The 20,948-nt window shown below is 45.0% G+C and overlaps 1 protein-coding gene across 1 annotated transcript in view; it reads left to right on the forward strand.

Moving 5' to 3' along the window:
• Positions 1-2,978: 2,978 nt before the first annotated feature.
• api5 (apoptosis inhibitor 5) overlaps positions 2,979-20,948 on the forward strand; it is a 53,080-nt gene continuing 35,110 nt past the window's right edge. Inside the window, exon 1 of the mRNA XM_072272679.1 lies at positions 2,979-3,143. Within this exon, the coding sequence (XP_072128780.1) occupies positions 3,075-3,143 (69 nt within the window). The 5' untranslated portion in view covers positions 2,979-3,074. The remainder of the gene's footprint in view (positions 3,144-20,948) is intronic.

A 20,948-nucleotide genomic window follows, 5' to 3' on the forward strand; every position in this document is an offset into this window, starting at 1 on the left:
TGTAGGGTACGTCACTATGCCGTACCTATGGCGTACATTTGACACACAAGTATAAATCAGCCTTAACAGATGACTAACACTGCTTGGAAACTATAAAATTCGAAACATTTTTTCATTGTCTAGTGCAGGGTTTCTCAACCAGGTTTCCGCGAGAGATTGTAATTAAAAAAATAAATATTGTTTTTTGAGCTTCGGGTAACACACAATGATACTGCTGTCAGTGGTGGGCAGTGATCAAGCAGCAATCTCGTTAAAGGTCTCCCAGCCCTGTAAGACAGTGCGCAGTTGGACTGCACTAACTTGGTTGAGTCTATTCTCATTTTTTGATGTGAGATAGAGGGAACCATTGATAATTGGTGAGTGCATTTTTGCATGGAAGGGGAAAATGGTAGGCTGATAATTGGTGAGTGCTGTGTTCCACAGTGGAGAGGACCGTAGGCTGATAGTTGGTGAGAACTGTATTGCACAGAGGGGAGAATGATAGTCTGATCATTGTTGAGCGCTGTATTACACGGAGGGGAGGACGGTAGGCTGATGAAAAGAGTGAAGTGCGTTTTCCGAGCTTTGGATGGACTCTGTCAACGTCAGCCTCTCCCTCCTGAATTACCTCCCCCAACTTCCCCTTACTTTTGGGAGTGAACAAACTACCAGTGTAGTAGAAAATTGGAGGCAGATTTTCATTCTAAAGATGGTCCAGTGTGGTAATTTTTGAAGAGGAGGTGTGAGATGGAAGAGGAGGACTCTAGGCCTAGGCCTACGGGTAACTCTGATAAAGTTAATGATGAAGAATTACAATATTCTGAGTCATTTCACTGCACCGCTGTCACAAAAAAAGTCTGTCTTGACAATGAAAGCTACTTATCAATGTGTTTTACATGGACCTATGATTCAAGTTGTCCTATTCCATCATGCCTAGTCCGTGGCAAACAACTTACAAATGTAGCAATGGCTCCAGCAAAATTGAAAAGACACTTAACCACAAATCACAGCCAAGTGACATATAAATGTGCTGATTATTTTAAACAGCTATTGGAATCTCAAAACAAACAGATTAAAACATTTGAAAGTAATGTCACAGTCGGTAAAAAGATTCAGGAAGCAATTTATTTTGTAGCTTTAAGACCAGTTCACTAGAGAATGTTTAAAAAACTGTGAAAATCTGGAAAAAAGGACCCAACAATATCCTGCTACATACAGAAATCTGGTGGCTTAGTAAAGAAAGAGTTCTCAACAGGGTTTTTGAGCTGAAAGGTGAATTGCAGGAGTACTTTCAAGAAAAGAGTAGGCCAGATGCTCCTGAGTGCTTTGAAGATGAAGAATGGTTGTAGAACTCACCTACTTAGCAGACATTTTCCATCATATGAACCAGTTGAACAAGTTTCTGCAAGGCCCTGGAGAAAATGTTTTGATTTCAAGTGACAAGATTCTTGGATTTAAAAGGAAACTGAATCTTTGGAAAAATCATGTTGCAAAAGGAGGAGGAGAAGATGACGGCGTGCATGGCCTCTCCGGTGATGATATCTGTTATCTGTCGAGTAGGATGCCGTGCACAATTCTAATTTGATGGAGGCAGACTTGAGAGCACGGGGAGGAACATCTGATGAAACTTCTGAAATGTCTGTTTCGCTGCCGCCGCTACTGTGTGATCTGAAATTTCCGGAGGGGATGGCCCCGAATCCTCAGCTTTGCTTGTTGCTCAGCAGCTGGGGCGGGGTCGAAGCACTCAGCAGAGATGGTGCTTGGCGCTCAGTGTCGGAGGGCTGGTCGGAGGCTCAAAGTTTTCAGACGAACTCAGAGTCAGACTGTGGTCGGGTGCTTCCAGGATGCTGCATCGGCAAGTTTGCGGCTCTGGAAGCCCATGGCAGGGAGAGTTTCTCCCTTCTACCACCTGCGTGAGGTGTTGGGGCTATCGGGACTTTGAGACTTTTTTTTACCGTGCCCATGGTCTGCTCATATCAAATTATGGTATTGCTTTGCACTGTTGTAACTATATGTTATAATTATGTGGCTTTTGTTAGTTTTAGTCTTGGTCTGTCTTGTGTTTCTGTGATATCATACTGGAGGAACATTGTTTCATTTTTTAATGCATGCATCTCTAAATGACAATAAATGAGGACTGAGTGTCCTCATAATCTAATCTAATCTAAAAGGAAATCTTGAAATGTTTCTACTGCTGCTTGGGCTTGAGAGCAAGGAAGGATATCAGCAAGTCTTGTGTCTTATTGAAAACCACCTGGAAGAACTGCAGAACAAAATTGAACAGCATTTTTCCTCCCTTTCAACACAAGTTGGGTGAGGGACCCTTTATTTGAATCTGCTCAGCCTAAGAACTTGACTTTGAGAGAAGAGGAAGGACTTTGTGAGCGGCACACTGATCAGGCACTCAAGATGTGATTGACTGACCTGGCCCTGGATAAGTTCAGGATTTCTGTGAAAGAAGAATATCTTGCAATTCATAGGAAAGCAATGAACAGTTTGCTGCAGTTTTCAACTTCTTACATGTTTAACAAGCATCAAGGGTAGGGATACAGATGTCTCATTTCATTTGAAGGTGAATCCATGTGTGTTTATCTCAAGTTCAACCCAGAATTAAGAAATTTATTATGTTTGCATTCTGAGTTTTTTAAATTTAAGAAAGGTTAAAAAGATTAATTTCAAGAAAGGTAAGCTAAAATTCATTCTCTACTCAAAACAGCATTGTCAATTATTTTTGGATTATTATATCCACAACCTACTGATCACGTTAACGTACCGTGAGATGTAGATATAATAATTTTTATGCAGCGGTTTCCTGATACCTTAAAATTATTTCAAGGTTTCCTCCGGGGCAAAGAGGTTGCGAGAGGCTGGCTTAGTGCATGAATACACGTTGCATGGACAGCAACGCTTCTCATGTTTTGTCCTCCGATCAGTAGATGGCGCTGCTGAGTGAAAGTCTAGATCCCGCTCGTGGTCGTTATCGCGAGGCTTCGTGGTGATTGACGGACGGTGGAGAGCGGTGCCGCGCCAGTGACCAGGGAACGCGAGAGTCTGTATTCGGTGTCGCTTCAGCGGGGACTCGTCCTTGACGGAAAATGACGACGGTGGAGGAGCTGTACCGTAATTACGGGATACTAGCAGACGCCACGGACAACGTGGGCCAAGTGAGTATGACAGGAGGGAGAAGGAAAGCGGCAAACGCGGCGGCAGGCCCGAGCGCGCCTCGGCCGCGCAGGCTTCCCGGGGAGGAGGAGCCGGCGGGGCTCCCCACTGTCTTAAACAAAGCGGATCCGTGCCCGGTAGGTCGGGTTGGAAGCGACAGCTGCTGCCCTGTGCAGGTTTTGGTTTGTGTGCAGGTGCTGTTCCCTGGACCATTCACGCATTCACCTAACCCTCCCCCTCTTGTGATTTGGTAGACGGAGGTTTGAGATCGGGATGCCCCACTAGTTGCCTGCAGAATTGTGCATTGTAATACCACATGGTTGGTCGCAATAGTAATTTCAATATGATTGAGATAGTGTAGTTTAATACATTGGAAATTCTCTTTGTGTGGTCACTCGGGATACGTGGTCGACAATTTTGCAAATCCGGTATGTTAGTTCAAAGTGCCACAGTCAATCATGTAACAACGTAATGGATTTTGCTTTTAAATGTTTGTCCACCAGGAGAAGGAAGGGAGTAAACAGGCAGTGCAGACTCGATAGGCTAAGTGGCCTAATTCTGGTGCTATGTCTTGTGGTCTTAACCCACTTCGTGGAATGTCATTGACAGCTAGTTAACGGTGGAAACCATTTAGTTACTTAAGCTCATTCTTTCATTCCATAAGTTTAGGACAATTTTTTGTGACCTCTGCACTTTCCTGCTCTCTCTCTGTGATTTCCCTGTTATTTAAATATCTGGTATTTTGTACCATTAACATGTGCTGACTCTGCCTCCATAGCTTTCTGAGGCAGAAAATACAAATGATTTACAATTCTGCGAATATAAGTTCCTCTTCATCTCTGTCTGATGTGTTTGGCCTCTTATTCTGAAAATCTGCCCCTTTGTTTTGGGTTCTGCCACTAGAGGAACATTTGGCATCCATCTTGTCAATGCCACTTGGAATCTTATGCTTCAGTAATATCATCTCATTCTAAACTCTAATGATGATAGGTTCAACTTTCCTTTATACGACAGCCCCTTCAACCCAAGAATCAACGTAATGAACCTTCTCCGCACTGCTTTCAATTCAAGATATCTTTCCTTAAGTATGGATATTAAGGGTAAACTCGTATTCCAAAGGCAGCCAGCTCTCTGTAAAATTGCATCAGAGCTTTCTAAGTGTTTTATTCTGGAATTTGTTAAACACGATTGCCTTTTTGTAAAAGCACGTTGACATTGTTGTGCTTGATTTTTGTAAGTGTCCTGCTATGATAATAGGGGTCTATACTTTCTGTTTTTATTACTACTCTTGATCTGAATCAAGTGCCTGAAAGTGGCTTTATTGGAGAAGCCATGCAGAGATTTTGGTTGCTTACATACGTAGTACATAGGTGATTTCTATCTTGCATAAAAATTGTGCACAGGAACAAAAGAAATAGAAGCAAGGTTTGGTCAAAAAGCTCTGTATGCTTCTGCTGTTCAGCAAGATCCCAGCTAGCTTGGCATCAATTTTCTGCACTAGCCTCTCATTATTTCGTTCCATTACAGGTATTTGCTTTCTGTATGTAAGCAGGTTGCTTAATTGTAGGTAATCATCCTAGTTATATATCTCTTCAACCCCTTTCTCCTTCATTTATGTATCTTGCCTAATCTCTAAAATTGCCAGATACTGCCTCAAACATAATGCAGATTGGAATTTAACAATCTAACAGATAAATGTAAGGATAATTGCCCTATTCTAGCTATCTTTTATTTTATATCTATGCCATTGCTGTGTGAGATGTCAACCACTACAAGCAGCTTGATCGCATTTAGGCTCTTTGATAGGCAGAAATGATCCTTGTCCTTAATGCTTCTGAGACCTTGATTGCTTATAACGGGCATCTCAAGGCACTGGAAAAATGCTGTCTTGGCTATTAGGAGTGGTCAGAACTGTTCTGGGTCAAACGTCATGAGAATTATTAGAGCTGCACCCATCCAGGCAGATGGTCGTCGTGTGTCTGACTTGTGTGTCATATGGTGGAATAGCCTGGGTTTTCAGGAGATGAATCTGTTGCCACAGGATACCCAGTTCTGTATTCTGTATGTCATAATATTTACACAGCTCCTCTCATGATAACTCCAGACATCCCACCCTTCAAAAGCTCATTTCAGGCCCCCTGCTCCCTGCAACCCCATACCCCCCCCCCACACACACAAAACGGAACAAGAACATCGACCCCCCCACACACACAAAAAACTAACAGAACTCAACAAGAACATCAACTGCTAAATAACTTCCCCTTGCACAACAAAACAGAAAAGGAGCAAGTGCTTTTCTTTTTAAAAACAGAATATAAAAACAATAACTTTGAAAACACAATCCATAAGCACAGTAGTCCAATCCATAAATGCAGAACCACGATACCATTCTCCGACATTCATATAGAGAGGGCCATCACACAAGGCAGAGGCCTACCCGCCTGCCACAGCGAGCCACACAGCATTAGGCCACTGAAAGACAAGGCAGGCAGTTGGTGCTGAACTCTCGCTCGCCTTCTGCATTCACTTCAGTATCTCAATCTTCCTCAATACTTTATTCGGTGATTAATGGACACTTTAATTGGTGAAATAGAGTCAAATATCACCTGGTCTTTAAGTTTCTTCACATTGAGGCCATCTGAGTAAGTGATCGCTCACCAGAATCTTCTCGATACAGCAAAGCACTGGATTGCTCAGTCGATCTCCAAACAGTAAATTGCAGGCTCTGACAGTTCCAGAAATACATTTAAGATGAAAAATAGACATTTTCATGAGCTATCTGGAGGATGTTTTATTCTAACTTAACAGTATTTTTTTTCCTTTGTGCTGTACTGTTGCCAGAAAACAGCATATTTTCCCGGAGCAGTGTAGCGCAGTTGTGATGACTGAAGCTTTAAAATGGACTGAGGGGTCTGGACTATATACAGATATACTTGTCTGGTTGTGTTTATAGTAATATTCTATGTGTGCTTGTATATTCGAGGACTGGCCTCTAAGCCACAGATTAGCACAGCGGGAGTCAGGTGTCGGGGCGAGGACTGGGCCTTGGAGCCACATATCACCTACTGCAGGGGTCCCCAACCTTTTTTGCACCGCGGACCAGTTTAATATTGACAATATTCTTGCAGACCGGCCGACCAGGGTGGGTGTTCAAGTAGGGTTAAACTCACCTCAACGTGTCTTTTACAGTTAGGGTTGCCAACTTTCTCACTCCCAAATGAGGGACAAAAGTAGCAGTCAAATCCCGGGACACTTTACCCTGGAAAAAGACTACCATGACCATGAAGCCTTGCGTGGGCACCTTTGTGCACATGCGTGTACGTGCCGATTTTTTTTCCCACAAATTGGTTTTGCCTTCATCTTCCCAACTATACTGTACATATACATTATTTCTACTTTATATAGGCTGTGTATTTATCATATTCTTGCTTTTACTATATGTTAGTGTTATTTATTTTCGGTTTTATGTGTTATTTGGTATGATTTGTTCGGTTATTTTTTTGGGTCTGGGAACGCTCAAATATTTTTCCCATATAAATTAGTGGTAATTGCGTCTTCACTTCACGCCATTTTGGCACGAAAGGTTTCATAGGAACGCTCTACCTTAGCAGGGGAAATAAGGGAGAAGGGCGGTCCCGTATGGGACAAACCAATTTAGCCCAATATACGGGATGTCCCGGCAAATACGGGACAGTTGGCAACCCTATGTTCAAGTTCAACAGTGCGTGACAGGGAATGAGGAAAGGTGCAACTGACTCATATCGTTTCCTCACGGCCTGGTAGCTCATGCTTTAAGGCCCGGTGGTTGGGGACCGCTGACCTAGTGGACGTTGGGGGCCATTTGACAGATGATATCGGTGGGTGGCGGGGGGGGGGGGGTGTTTCAGGACTACGTGTATTGTTGGTAATTTTTATCGATCCATCGGATGGACCGCACGTCGTCTTCGGGCAAGACAAGGGAAGTGGTGTCTACCTACTGATCAACACTACGTGGTGCTCGGACACAGTGGCACTGACAAGCTCCTGCAGCCCGGACCTGGAACACCTGTCAGTGAAGTGTTGTCCCTACTATCTGCCACGGGATTCACCTCAGTCATACTGACAGCAGTCTATATTTCCCCCCAGGCGGACGTGGAGTGTGCTCTGAACATACTGTATGCCAACATCAGTGAACTTGAGACCAGGTATCCGGAGGCTTTGCTCATTACAGCTGGGGACTTTAACCAGGACAACCTCAGAAAGGCTCTGCCAAAGTTATTCCAACATGTCTCCTGCCCCACTAGAGGCCCGAATGTACTTGACCACTGCTACACAGGTTCCGTCCCACGACCTCACTTTGGAAAATCGGACCATCAGGCCGTACTCCTCCTCCCGACTTACAAACAGAAACTGAAGTGAGAGGTCACGGTGTCAAAAGTAGTGTCGAGTTGAATGGAGGAAACGGATGAGGTCCTCCGTGACTGCTTTGAATCGGTGGACTGGTTAGTATTCAAGGACTCAGCAGCTAACCTCAGTGAGTATGCCTCAGCTGTCACGGACTTTATTTGGAAATGCACGGAGGACTGTGTGTCTTGCAAGATGATCTGGATATTCTCTAAGCAGAAACCTTGGATGAATTATGAGGTCAAGTCCCTTTTAAAGGCTAGAGCTGCGCCTTTTGGGTCCGGGGATACCATTTGCTACACGGAATCCAGGCGTGAACTCCGGAAAGCCACTAAGGGCGCCAAGAGGCAATATCGAGCCAAGTTGGAAGCCCAGGCTAACCAAAGGGATGCCAGTAGACTATGGCAGGGTCTAAATGAGATCACTGGGCACAAAGAAAAGGCTGGGAATATCGATAACTGTGGCACTTCTCTTCCTGACGAACTTAACGTATTCTACGCAAGATTCGAACTGAAGAGGAGCGTCTCGCTCCCTCCGGATGAACCGGACCTGGTAGCATCGAGATTCATCGTCACCGAGGAGGACGTTAGAAGGGCCTTCCTGAAGATAAATCCAAGGAAGGCGACGGGCCCAGATGGTGTCCCAGGACGGGTTCTCCAGGCCTGTGCAAGCGAACTAGCTGGAGTGTTTGCTGACATCTTCAGCTGCTCCTTGCTTCAGTCTAAGATCCCCTGGTGTTTTAAGAAGGCAACGATAATCCCAGTGCCGAAGAAGAGGAAGGTGGCATACCTGAATGACTATCGACCTATGGCTCTGACATCAATTGCTATGAAGTGCTTCGAGAGATTGGCTATGGCACACATCAACCACAGCCTACCGGTCAACCTCGACACTTTGCAATTCGCCTACCGGAGCAACAGGTCAACAGCAGATGCCATCTCTCTGGCCCTACATTCCTCCTTAGAACACCTGGAGAATAAAGGCGCATACGTAAGGCTCCTTTTCATTGACTACAGCTCTGCCTTTAATACCATCATTCCAAATAAACTGATTCCTAAGCTCCGGAACCTGGGCCTTAGCACTCAGATCTGCAGCTGGATCTTCAACTTCCTCACAGACAGGACCCAGGCTGCAAAAATAGGGGACAAGCTCTCCTCTGCAATCACTCTGAGCACTGGTGCCCCACAAGGCTGCGTACTCAGCCCCCTGCTGTACTCACTGGACACCCATGATTATGTAGCCAAGTTTCCATTGAGCCCAATATATAAGTTTGCTGATGACACAACAATTGTAGGCCGTATCTCGGGTAATGATGAGTTTGAGTACAGAGAGGAAATTAAGAACCTGGTGGCATGGTGCGAAGACAATAACCTATCCCTCAACGTCAGTAAGACGAAGGAATTGGTTGTTGACTGCAGAAGGAGTAGCGGACCGCACGACCCAATTTACATTGGTGGTGCGCAAGTGGAACAGGTCAAAAGCTTTAAGTTCCTTGGGGTCAATATCACAAATGACCTGACTTGGTCCAACCAAGCAGAGTTCACTGCCAAGAAGGCCCACCAGTGCCTTTACTTCCTGAGAAAACTAAAGAAATTTGGCCTGTCCCCTAAAACCCTCACTAATTTTTATAGATGCACCGTAGAAAGCATTCTTCTAGGGTTCATCACAACCTGGTATGGAAGCTGTCCTGTCCAAGACCGAAAGAAGCTGCAGAAGATCGTGAACACGGCACAGCACATCACAGAAAACAATCTTCTGTCCTTGGACTCACTTTACACTGCACGCTATCGGAGCAGTTGTGCCAGGATAATCAAGGACGCGACCCACCCAGCCAACACACTTTTTGTTCCTCTTCCCTCTGGGAGAAGGCTCAGGAGCTTGAAGACTCGTACGGCCAGATTTGGGATCAGCTTCTTTCCAACTGTGATAAGACTGCTGAATGGATCTTGACCCGGATCTGGGCTGTACCCTCCAAATATCCGGACCTGCCTCCCGGTTTTTTTGCACTACCTTACTTCCCATTTTTCTATTTTCTATTTATGATTTATAATTTAAATTTTTAATACTTACTAATTTTTACTATTTTTAATATTTAAAATTTGTGATCCAGGGAGCGGGAAGCGCAGAATCAAATATCGCTGTGATGATTGTACGTTCTAGTATCAATTGTTTGGCGACAATAAAGTATAATTTGTCTTTGCAGCTTGACCCTGCAGTATCGCTGTCTGGTTTGTCTGTATTCATTAATATTCATATATGGTTAAATGACAATTAAACTTGAATATTTCATGACATGTCAGTGATAATGTGCCTGATTCTGATGTTACTTGCTATTATTGGCCTGTGTCTGAAAATTGTCAAAGCCTTGCTGCAAGGATGGATAGGCCGCTTCATTTGCTGAGGAGTTGTGAATGGAACTGAACACTGCAGTCATCGCACTTCCAACCCTCTTAGGGTAGAGATACAGGAGCTGAAGACCCACAGTCAGTGACTCAGAAACAGCTTTTTCTGCCCTATTTATTTAGTTTGCAATTTGAAGTAATTTTATATATAAGACATTGATGAGATTTCTGATGGGAAGAAGGTGATTGATGAAGCAGCTCAAGTTGCTTTAAATCTTGGACAACGCTTTTTGCAACCTCAGCAGAGATGCCACGGTAGTGTAGCAGCTTGATGCTATTGCATGTAGCTCCAGACGTCGAAGTTCAATCATGGTGTCCTGTGAGCAGTTTTTATGTCCTTCCTGTGGAATCCATGGCTTTCCTTCGGGTGTTCCAATTTCCTCCCAGAGTCCAGAGTTGTACTGGTTAGTAGGTTAATTGATCACTGTAAATTGACCAGTGAATAAGTTAGGGTTAACGTGGACTGCTGGCAGCATGGCTCAAAAGCTCAGAAGGGCATATTATGCGTGATATCTCTACATAAGATTAAATAAAATAGATGCCCTGGGTCTGGGTTTATTATACAAATTAAGATTCCAACCAGTGATGCCCATTGATTTCAATTTTCCAGGGCATTCTCACCTCACTTCTGGAATACAGTCCATGTTTGAACTGAGGCTCTGAGTCTGGAGCTAAATTTTCCTGATAAAACCTAACTGTGCATTACTGAGTAGGTTATTGTTAAGTAAAAACCACTTGGTTGCTCTGTTAATGGCAGCTTTGATCACTTTGTTTGTAGTGAATGGACTGAATGATAATTAGCCATCCTGGATCTTGTTACATACTAAAGTAATTTTCCGCATTGCTAGATAAATGCTAGTGTTGTAATTGTACTAGAATTAGCTTGGCTGGAAGTACGGATAGTTCTGGAGTGCAGAACTTCAGTATTAAAGTTGGCATGTTGTCTAGTTTTTACTGTATCCTATACTTTCAGCCATTTTGCGCTTTCATGTGAAGTTAATTGAACTGTCTGGAAACGAATTTCTCTAATGCTGGAGAAAAGCTAACATATTTGGAACTTTTGGCTAAATGCGGTTGCAAATGCTTTGTTGTTTTAGCACTCCATGCTAAACTGGATTATTGTTAATGATGGGAATGTACCCGGAGCCTTCTGTAGTTTCATCATCTTGTCATTCATCACTAGATGCCATAGGATTGCAGAGCTATGATCTGATCCATTGTGAAATTGCTTAGATCTGTCTATTGCTTACTTGTTTACTGTTGTGCATGCAACTGAATCTGTGCTGCACTTCCAGTAGGACTGCAACATCATTTTTACCAGTGCCCAGTGTTGCTTCTAGCCTGCCTTTCTGCATTCCTTATTTAAACTCAGTTGATTTTCATGGTGATGATGGATCTAGGCATTGAACAAGATCTTGGTCTGTTAAATTATTCACTCCAAAAGTTTTGGGCTGACAGATTATTTCTATCCTATTTAGCATGTTTGTAATGCTATACAAGTGTTCCCTGCTTTTCGAACGTTTGCTTTACGAAACCTCACTGTTACGAAAGATCTACATTTGTACCCTGTTTTCGCTGACAGGAGATTTTTTCACTGTTACGAAAAAAGCAGCGCATGAAAAATGGTGGCGTGTGAAAAAAAAGCAGCACTTGCCCCAAGCAGCCAAGCTCCTCCCCTGGAATTGCATTCTAGCTGCCATTGCTTAAACACATGCTTTATCTCGATTTATTTTGTGCGTCCATTAGCAAGATGAGTTCTAAGGTATTGGAAAAGCCTAAAAGAGCTCGTAAGGGTGTTACACTTAGAGTAAAACTAGACATAATTAAGCGTTTCGATCATGGTGAACGAAGCAAGGACATTGTCCGCGCGTTGAACTTGCCTGCATTCACCATTCGCACTATTTGTACGCAGAGAGAAAAAATCTTGAAAGCTGCCGATGTTACTGTTGGTTCTGCTCGTAGCAAAGTGGTCTCTCTTAGTCAGCATCCAGTAATGGATAAAATGGAAAGTCTATTGCTTGAGTGGATTGATGGGTGTACAAAACGTGGTGTTCCTTTAAGTTATCTTATACTTAAGGAGAAATCAGTCAGTCTTTTTAATAAGCTGCAACAGAAAGCACTGGCCGATGGTGATGAAAGTGTTGCGAAAGTGGAATTTAAAGGTAGTCATGGGTAGTTTGATCAGTTTCTGAGGCGAGGGCAGCTTCATAGTTTAACGTTTACTGGAGAGAGCGCTTCGGCTGATACGGAAGCTGCCAAAAGGTTTCCAGCAGAACTGAAGAAAATAATTACAGAAGGTGGTTATTCTTATAAGCAAGTGTTTAACTGTGATGAAATCGCAGTTTATTGGGAAAAAATTGCCAAGTAAGACACATCAAAGTTGCTGGTGAACACAGCAGGCCAGGCAGCATCTGTAGGAAGAGGTGCAGTCGACGTTTCAGCCCGAGACCCTTCGTCAGGACTAACTGAAGGAAGAGTGAGTAAGGGATTTGAAAGTTGGAGGGGGAGGGGGAGATCCAAAATGATAGGAGAAGACAGGAGGGGGAGGGATAGAGCCAAGAGCTGGACAGGTGATAGGCAAAAGGGGATACGAGAGGATCATGGGACAGGAGGTCCGGGAAGAAAGACAAGAGTGGGGGGGACCCAGAGGATGGGCAAGAGGTATATTCAGAGGGACAGAGGGAGAGGAAGGAGAGTGAGAGAAAGAATGTGTGCATAAAAATAAGTAACAGATGGGGTACGAGGGGGAGGTGGGGCCTTAGCGGAAGTTAGAGAAGTCGATGTTCATGCCATCAGGTTGGAGGCTACCCAGACGGAATATAAGGTGTTGTTCCTCCAACCTGAGTGTGGCTTCATCGTTACAGTAGAGGAGGCTGTGGATAGACATGTCAAAATGGGAATGGGATATGGAATTAAAATGTGTGGCCACTGGGAGATCCTGCTTTCTCTGGCGGACAGAGCGTAGATGTTCAGCAAAGCGGTCTCCCAGTATGCGTCGGGTCTCGCCAATATATAAAAGGCCACATCGGGAGCACCGGACGCAGTATATCACCCCAGTGGACTCACAGGTGAAGTGTTGCCTCACCTGGAAGGACTGTTTGGGGTCCTGAATGGTGGTAAGGGAGGAAGTGTAAGGGCATGTGTAGCACTTGTTCCGCTTACACGGATAAGTGCCAGGAGGGGAGATCAGTGGGGAGGGATGGGGGGGACGAATGGACAAGGGAGTTGCGTAGGGAGCGATCCCTGCGGAATGCAGAGAGAGGGGGGGAGGGAAAGATGTGCTTAGTGGTGGGATCCCGTTGGAGGTGGCGGAAATTACGGAGAATAATATGTTGGACCTGGAGGCTGGTGGGGTGGTAGGTGATGACCGGGGAACCTTATTCCTAGTGGGGTGGCGGGAGGATGGAGTGAGAGCAGATGTATGTGAAATGGGGGAGATGCTTTTAAGAGCAGAGTTGATAGTGGAGGAAGGGAAGCCCCTTTCTTTAAAAAGAAGACATCTCCCTCATCCTAGAATGAAAAGCCTCATCCTGCGAGCAGATGCGGCGGAGACGGAGGAATTGCGAGAAGGGGATGGCATTTTTGCAAGAGACAGGGTGAGAAGAGGAATAGTCCAGATAGCTATGAGAGTCAGTAGGCTTATAGTAGACATCAGTGGATAAGCTGTCTCCAGAGACAGAGACAGACAGAAAGATCTAGAAAGGGGAGGGAGGTGTCGGAAATGGACCAGGTAAACTTGAGGGCAGGGTGAAAGTTGGAGGCAAAGTTAATAAAGTCAACGAGTTCTGCATACGTGCAGAAAGCAGCGCCAATGCAGTCGTCGATGTAGCGAAGGGAAAGTGAGGGACAGATACCAGAATAGGCATGGAACATTGTTCCACAAACCCAACAAAAAGGCAGGCATAGCTAGGACCCATACGGGGGCCCATAGCTACACCTTTAGTTTGGAGGAAGTGGGAGGAGCCAAAGGAGAAATTATTAAGAGTAAGGACTAATTCCGCTAGACGGAGCAGAGTGGTGGTAGAGGGGAACTGATTAGGTCTGGAATCCAAAAAGAAGCGTAGAGCTTTGAGACCTTCCTGATGGGGGATGGAAGTATATAAGGACTGGACATCCATGGTGAGAATAAAGCGGTGGGGGCCAGGGAACTTAAAATCATCAAAAAGTTTAAGAGCGTGAGAAGTGTCACGAACATAGGTCGGAAGGGATTGAACAAGGGGTGATAAAATCGTGTCAAGGTATGCAGAAACGAGTTCGGTGGGGCAGGAGCAAGCTGAGACAATAGGTCGGGCAGGACAGGCAGGTTTGTGGATCTTGGGTAGGAGGTAGAAATGGGAAGTGCGGGGTGTGGGAACTATAAGGTTGGTAGCAGTGGATGGGAGATCCCCTGAGCGTATAAAGTCGGTGATGGTGTGGGAGACAATGGCCTGGTGTTCCTTAGTGGGGTCATGATCGAGGGGTAAATAAGAGGAGGTATCCACGAGTTGTCGCTGTGCCTCGGCAAGGTAGAGGTCAGTACGCCAGACTACAACAGCACCCCCCTTATCGGCGGGTTTAATAATGTTAGGATTAGTGCAGAGGGAGTGGAGAGCAGAGTGTTCGGAAGGAGTGAGGTTGGAATGGGGACAAGGTGCGGTGAAGTCGAGACGGTTGATGTCCCGTTGGCAATTAGCGATAAAGAGATCCAGAGCAGGCAGAAGACCAGAGCGGGATGTCCATGAAGAAGAGGAGGGTTGAAGATGGGAGAAGGGGTCATCGGTGGGGGTGGAAGAGTCCTTGCCGAAGAAGTAGGCTCGGAGACGGAGACGGCGGAAGAAAAGTTCCGCATCATGGCGAACACGGAACTCGCTGAGGTGTGGGCGAAGGGGGACAAACGTGAGGCCCTTACTGAGAACAGAGCGTTCTGCCTCCGACAGTTGAAGGTCGGAGGGGATGGTAAAGACCCGGCACGGATGAGAGCTGGGATCAGAGGGGGGAGGGGGGAGGCTGTGTGTGTCAATGGAGAGGGGAGGGTTGGGGTGAGAGGAAGGTGGAGCCTCTGAGGGCCCAGGAGTTGACGGTGGGATCTGAGGAAGACTAGGCTGCAGAGTGGTGGTGGGGGAAGGGGAGACGGGAGTCACAACAGCAGCACATAAAGACCCGTTACCTTCCTGATGGGGATGGAAGTATATAAGGACTGGACATCCATGGTGAAAATAAAGCGGTGTGGAACAAGTGCTACACATGCCCTTACACTTCCTCCCTTACCACCATTCAGGGCCCCAAACAGTCCTTCCAGGTGAGGTAACACTTCACCTGTGAGTCGACTGGGGTGATATACTGCGTCCAGTGCTCCCGATGTGACGCTACATCGATGACTGCATTGACGCTGCTTCCTGCACGCATGCAGAACTCGTTGACTTTATTAACTTTGCCTCCAACTTTCACCCTGCCCTCAAGTTTACCTGGTCCATTTCCGACACCTCCCTCCCCTTTCTAGATCTTTCTGTCTCTGTCTCTGGAGACAGCTTATCCACTGATGTCTACTATAAGCCTACTGACTCTCACAGCTATCTGGACTATTCCTCTTCTCACCCTGTCTCTTGCAAAAACACCATCCCCTTCTCGCAATCCCTCCGTCTCCACCGCATCTGCTCTCAGGATGAGGCTTTTCATTCTAGGACGAGGGAGTTGTCTTCCTTTTTTAAAGAAAGGAGCTTCCCTTCCTCCACTATCAACTCTGCTCTTAAACGCACCTCCCCCATTTCACGTACATCTGCTCTCACTCCATCCTCCCGCCACCCCACTAGGAATAGGGTTCTCCTGGTCCTCACCTACCACCCCACCAGCCTCCGGGTCCAACATATTATTCTCCGTAACTTCCGCCACCTCCAACGGGATCCCACCACTAAGCACATCTTTCCCTCCCCTCCCTCTCTCTGCATTCCCCAGGGATCACTCCCTACGCAACTCCCTTGTTCATTCGTCCCCCCCATCCCTCCCCACTGATCTCGCTCCTGGCACTTATCCGTGTAAGCGGAACAAGTGCTACACATGCCCTTACACTTCCTCCCTTACCACTATTCAGGGCCCCAAACAGTCCTTCCAGGTGAGGCAACACTTCACCTGTGAGTCGACTGGAGTGATATACTGCGTCCGGTGCTCCCGATGTGGCCTTTTATATATTGGCGAGACCCGACGCAAACTGGGAGACCGCTTTGCTGAACATCTACGCTCTGTCCGCCAGAGAAAGCAGGATCTCCCAGTGGCCGCACATTTTAATTCCACATCCCATTCCCATTCTGACATGTCTATCCACGGCCTCCTCTACTGTAAAGATGAAGCCACACTCAGGTTGGAGGAACAACACCTTATATTCCGTCTGGGTAGCCTCCAACCTGATGGCATGAACATCGACTTCTCTAACTTCCGCTAAGGCCCCACCTCCCCGTCGTACCCCATCTGTTACTTATTTTTATGCACACATTCTTTCTCTCACTCTCCTTTTTCTCCCTCTGTCCCTCTGAATATACCTCTTGCCCATCCTCTGGGTCCCCCCCCCCCTTGTCTTTCTACCCGGACCTCCTGTCCCATGATCCTCTCGTATCCCCTTTTGCCTATCACCTGTCCGGCTCTTGGCTCTATCCCTCCCCCTCCTGTCTTCTCCTATCATTTTGGATCTCCCCCTCCCCCTCCAACTTTCAAATCCCTTACTCACTCTTCCTTCAGTTAGTCCTGACGAAGGGTCTCGGGCTGAAACGTCAACTGCACCTCTTCCTACAGATGCTGCCTGGCCTGCTGTGTTCACCAGCAACTTTGATGTGTGTTGCTTGAATTTCCAGCATCTGCAGAATTCCTGTTGTTTGCCAAGTAAGACATTTATTTCGAAAGAAGAAAAGCAGGCTAAGGGACACAAGGCATCGAAGGACAGGTTTACCCTAATGCCTATTATTAGCGCCACTGGCGATGCTGTCCTTAAGCCTCTACTAGTGTACCGTTTAGAAAATCCGAGGGCACTTAAAGGCGTTGATAAGAAAACACTTCCCGTTATGTTCCGTTCACATCCAAGCAGTTGGAACACCCAAGTGCTTTTTTCTGAGTACATGAGCAGATACGTTAGTCCTTTTGTTGAAAAATACTGTAGAGGAAATAACCTCGATAATAGGTGTCTTGTGATTGTCAATAATTGTGCTGCTCATCCGCCTGCCATTACTGAGTATGGCAGTAACATTCGTGTTGTGTTCTTACCGCTGAATACGACATCGTTGCTGCAGCCATGTGACCAAGGCCTAATAGCCACAATTAAGGCTTACTATACGCAAAATGTGATGCGTTTTATTGTAAGTGCTATTGACAGAGAGGGCAACTCCAAAGCATCTTTGCGAGAGATCTGGAAAGACTACAATATAAAACTGGCAATCGCCAACATTGGAGATGCTCTTGATAGGCTAACAGCCTTGATGAGAAATGGCGTTTGGAGAAAACTATGTCCCGAAGCAGTGAACGATTTTAAAGGCTTTGGCCCATCAACAATAAATACGACAATAGTGAGCTTGGCTAAGGAGGCTAGGTTTGTGGAAGTTGACGAAGATGATGTTGAGGAGGTTTTGGCATCCCATGACCAAGAATTGACAGGTGAAGAGCTGATGCAATTGCAAGAGGAAAGATTAACAATGGAAACGGAACGCAGTAGCGAAAATGAAGTCGTCCAGGGACTGAATGTGAAGCAGTTGCGTGAGATTTTCGCTGCGATTGACAGCACTGCAATGATTGCAGAAAAGTATGACTTTAATTTTGAAAGGGCACGTAGGATTAGGGCAGGTTTGTAGGATGTTTTGAGTGCTTGCAAAGAACTGTATGATAGAAAAATGTGCGAGGCTCAGCAGTCAAGTATACTGTTGTTTTTCAAGCCTTGCACATCAGCCACAGCAGACAACGAACCTTGACCTTCGACATCGAGGCAGGCAGACATAGAAGATGATGACCTGGCTACCCTATTGGAAAAAGACTACGATGAGATGACACCCCAGTCTCCTCTACCTCCCACCACCCCAATTTCCGATGACTCAGTCTAACACACCATCCTGATTCCTGTAAGTGAAACTACACTGTACATACATTATCTCTACTTTATATAGGTTGTGTATTTTTGTGTTATTTAGTATGATTTGGCAGCCTCGTTGCTTAAAGGTTACTGGAGAGTGCGACAGCGCCTGCGCCAACAGTGCCTTCAGTCGACAGTGCCTGCGCCAACAGGGCCTGCACCGACAGTGCCTTCCGCCGACAGCACCTGCGTCGACAGTGCCTTCAGTCGACAGTACCTTCCGCCGACAACGCCTGCGTCAACAGTGCTTCTGCTGAGAGCGCATGCGTGAGATTTTCGCTGCGCTAGTCTGTGCTTCAATGATTGCAAAATGTATTTCTACTTTATATGGGCTGTGTATTTTTGTGTTATTTAGTATGATTTGTTATTTGGTACGGTTTGGCAGCCTCATAGCTTAAAGGTTACTGGAAAGAATGTTTCTGCCGAGGGCGCATGCGTGAGATTTTCGCTGCACTAGGTAGTGCTTCAATGATTGCAAAAAGTATTTCTACTTTATATTGGCTGTGTATTTATCATATCATTCCTGCTTTTACTATATGTTACTGTTATTTTAGGTTTTATGTGTTATTTGGCATGATTTGGTAGGTTATTTTTTGGGTCTGGAACGCTCAAAAAATTTTCCCATAGTAATAAATGGTAATTGCTTCTTCGCTTTACGACATTTCGGCTTACAAACCGTTTCATTTGAACGCTGTACCTTCGGATGGCGGGGGAAACCTGTACAACACAATGGAAAGTTACATCTATATTCAAACACAGCTTTGTCTTCACATTCTTGCAAATTTCTACACATATACATTGGAGTACATTCCGACTAGTTGCATCACAGACACAGGCTTCCCCACCATCGAGAACATCTTCAAAAGGCGGTGCTTCAGGAAGACCTCATTAAGGACTCTCACCATCTGAGTTGTGCCCTCCTCCCATTACTACCATCTGGGAGGATGTACACGAGACCAAAGTCCACACTCCACATTTTAAGAACAGTTTCTTCTCTGCCATCAGATTTCTGAAAGGTCCATGAGTTCATGAACACTACCTCGCTTTGCTTCTCTCACTATTTATTTATTTTGTTGTAACATAATAATTTGTTACAGATTGCAATACTGCTGCCACAAAATCTGATCCATCAACAGATGGATGAAGGTAGATGGGAGGCAGCTCCTTGCACATATTTCACCTGATGCCGTGAGACTATATGAGGTCTGGAGCCAATGTGAAGGACTCCAAGGGCTACTCACACCGATTTGTTTACCATTATGCTTGGTGGATCCATCCTATTTGTGAGAGGAAAAAGTACTCAATAATTACAATGATGGGAGTCTTAACATGATGTCTGTAAGGTCTGATTCTGAGATCAGTTGTTTGACGATACTGTTCTCTCAATGCATGTGCATTCTTTGTAAAGTTGACTACCCTAAGTGGTTTTATACTGTTGCTGTTGACTGTAACCAACCCACATGAAGAAGGTGTGGGACAACCTAGATAAAGATGGTAGATTTCCTTCCCAAAGGATATTAGTGAATTAGATTGGCTGATAGGATAATCTGATTAGTTTTAATGCCATTATTACTAATATTAAGAATCGGTTTGCCTTTTTTGTATATTACAGATTATTATCTGAATTTAAATTCACATAATTTAGATTAGTGGTCACCAACCTTTTTAAGCCCAAGATCCCCTACCTCGACCTTAGTGAAAGGCAAGATCTACCTACTAAGTTGTTTAGAGAAAAAACAGCTCAGATTGTACTGCCAGTTTGAGGCCTTTTATTTGGGCTAATTGTATTTGAATTACACAATACTTTGTCAAACTTACAAATTAATTCAAACAAGAGAACACTGTGACTAGCATATCTTTCTTTAAGAATATTGCAATACTTCACACCTTTAATTCTAAGTTTCATTATTTAATTTTCTTTCAACACAAAAAATAAATGAATAAAAATTGACTGTTGCACTCAGTATGATGACTGGGGCTGAATACTTATTGCTAGTTCCCTGAAATTTGGCTCATAACTACAGCCAGCCAGTCTGAGACATTCTGTGAGGTGTCTGTCAGTAAGACAGTCTGTGAGGTTTCTGTCATTAACACAGCTCCTGTACTTAGATTTAATAATTTTTCATCTGTGAAAATGCAATTTCACATAGATAATTTGACCCGAAGTAGGCACAGACTTTTAGTGCTATAAAACCAACGTGCACACTGCACAATGCTGGGGCCCCAGCAGTAGTAATTGCCACCAGTTTATGAATGGGGTTGTCATTTTCACGGACATATTTTTTAAACTTATTGTAAATATCCTCACCTCTCGTTCTCTCCTTTAATTGCAAAAGAGTGAGGAAGTCCTCCTTTGTTGTAAAATCCTGGAAAGCCATTCTGACAAATACAACAAGCTGAGCTGTTTGCATTACATTCAGGGATTCATCGAATTGTTGTGAAAAATATCCACGTCCTCTGACGGTGACTCTACCCTCTTTGTTACTGGTATATTATGTATTGCGGTTGTGATGTCGTTTTTGTTTTTAAAGTCATTAAAAACAGTCACTGTGGTAATGGCCATTGCTTCCTTGAATAAATCACCATATGTAAAAAACTTCTTGTGTTTAGCCAAAAGGTGACTTACACGAAATGATGCTTCAATAGCAGGTTTATTTTGAGCAGCATGTTTTGTGAAAAACAATTGCTGGACCTTCAACCCTGATTTCAGCTCCTCAACTTTCCTGGCATGAATTGCGCTCTTTGGGGGGTAGGTGTCTTTATACTTCTGGTGGTTGGTGTTGTGGTGCCGCTCCAGATTCCCTCTTTTAGTCAGTGCTTGTGTTTGGTGGCACAACATACATCCACACTTGTCTTTCACCAAGGTAAGTAGAAATTCCTCTTCCCATTCTGAATGGTATTTGTATGTTTTCGCCTTCTTTCATGGAGCCTCCGCCATG

The sequence above is a fragment of the Mobula birostris genome, chromosome 11 (genome assembly GCF_030028105.1).
Source record: "Mobula birostris isolate sMobBir1 chromosome 11, sMobBir1.hap1, whole genome shotgun sequence".
NCBI lineage: Eukaryota > Metazoa > Chordata > Chondrichthyes > Myliobatiformes > Myliobatidae > Mobula > Mobula birostris.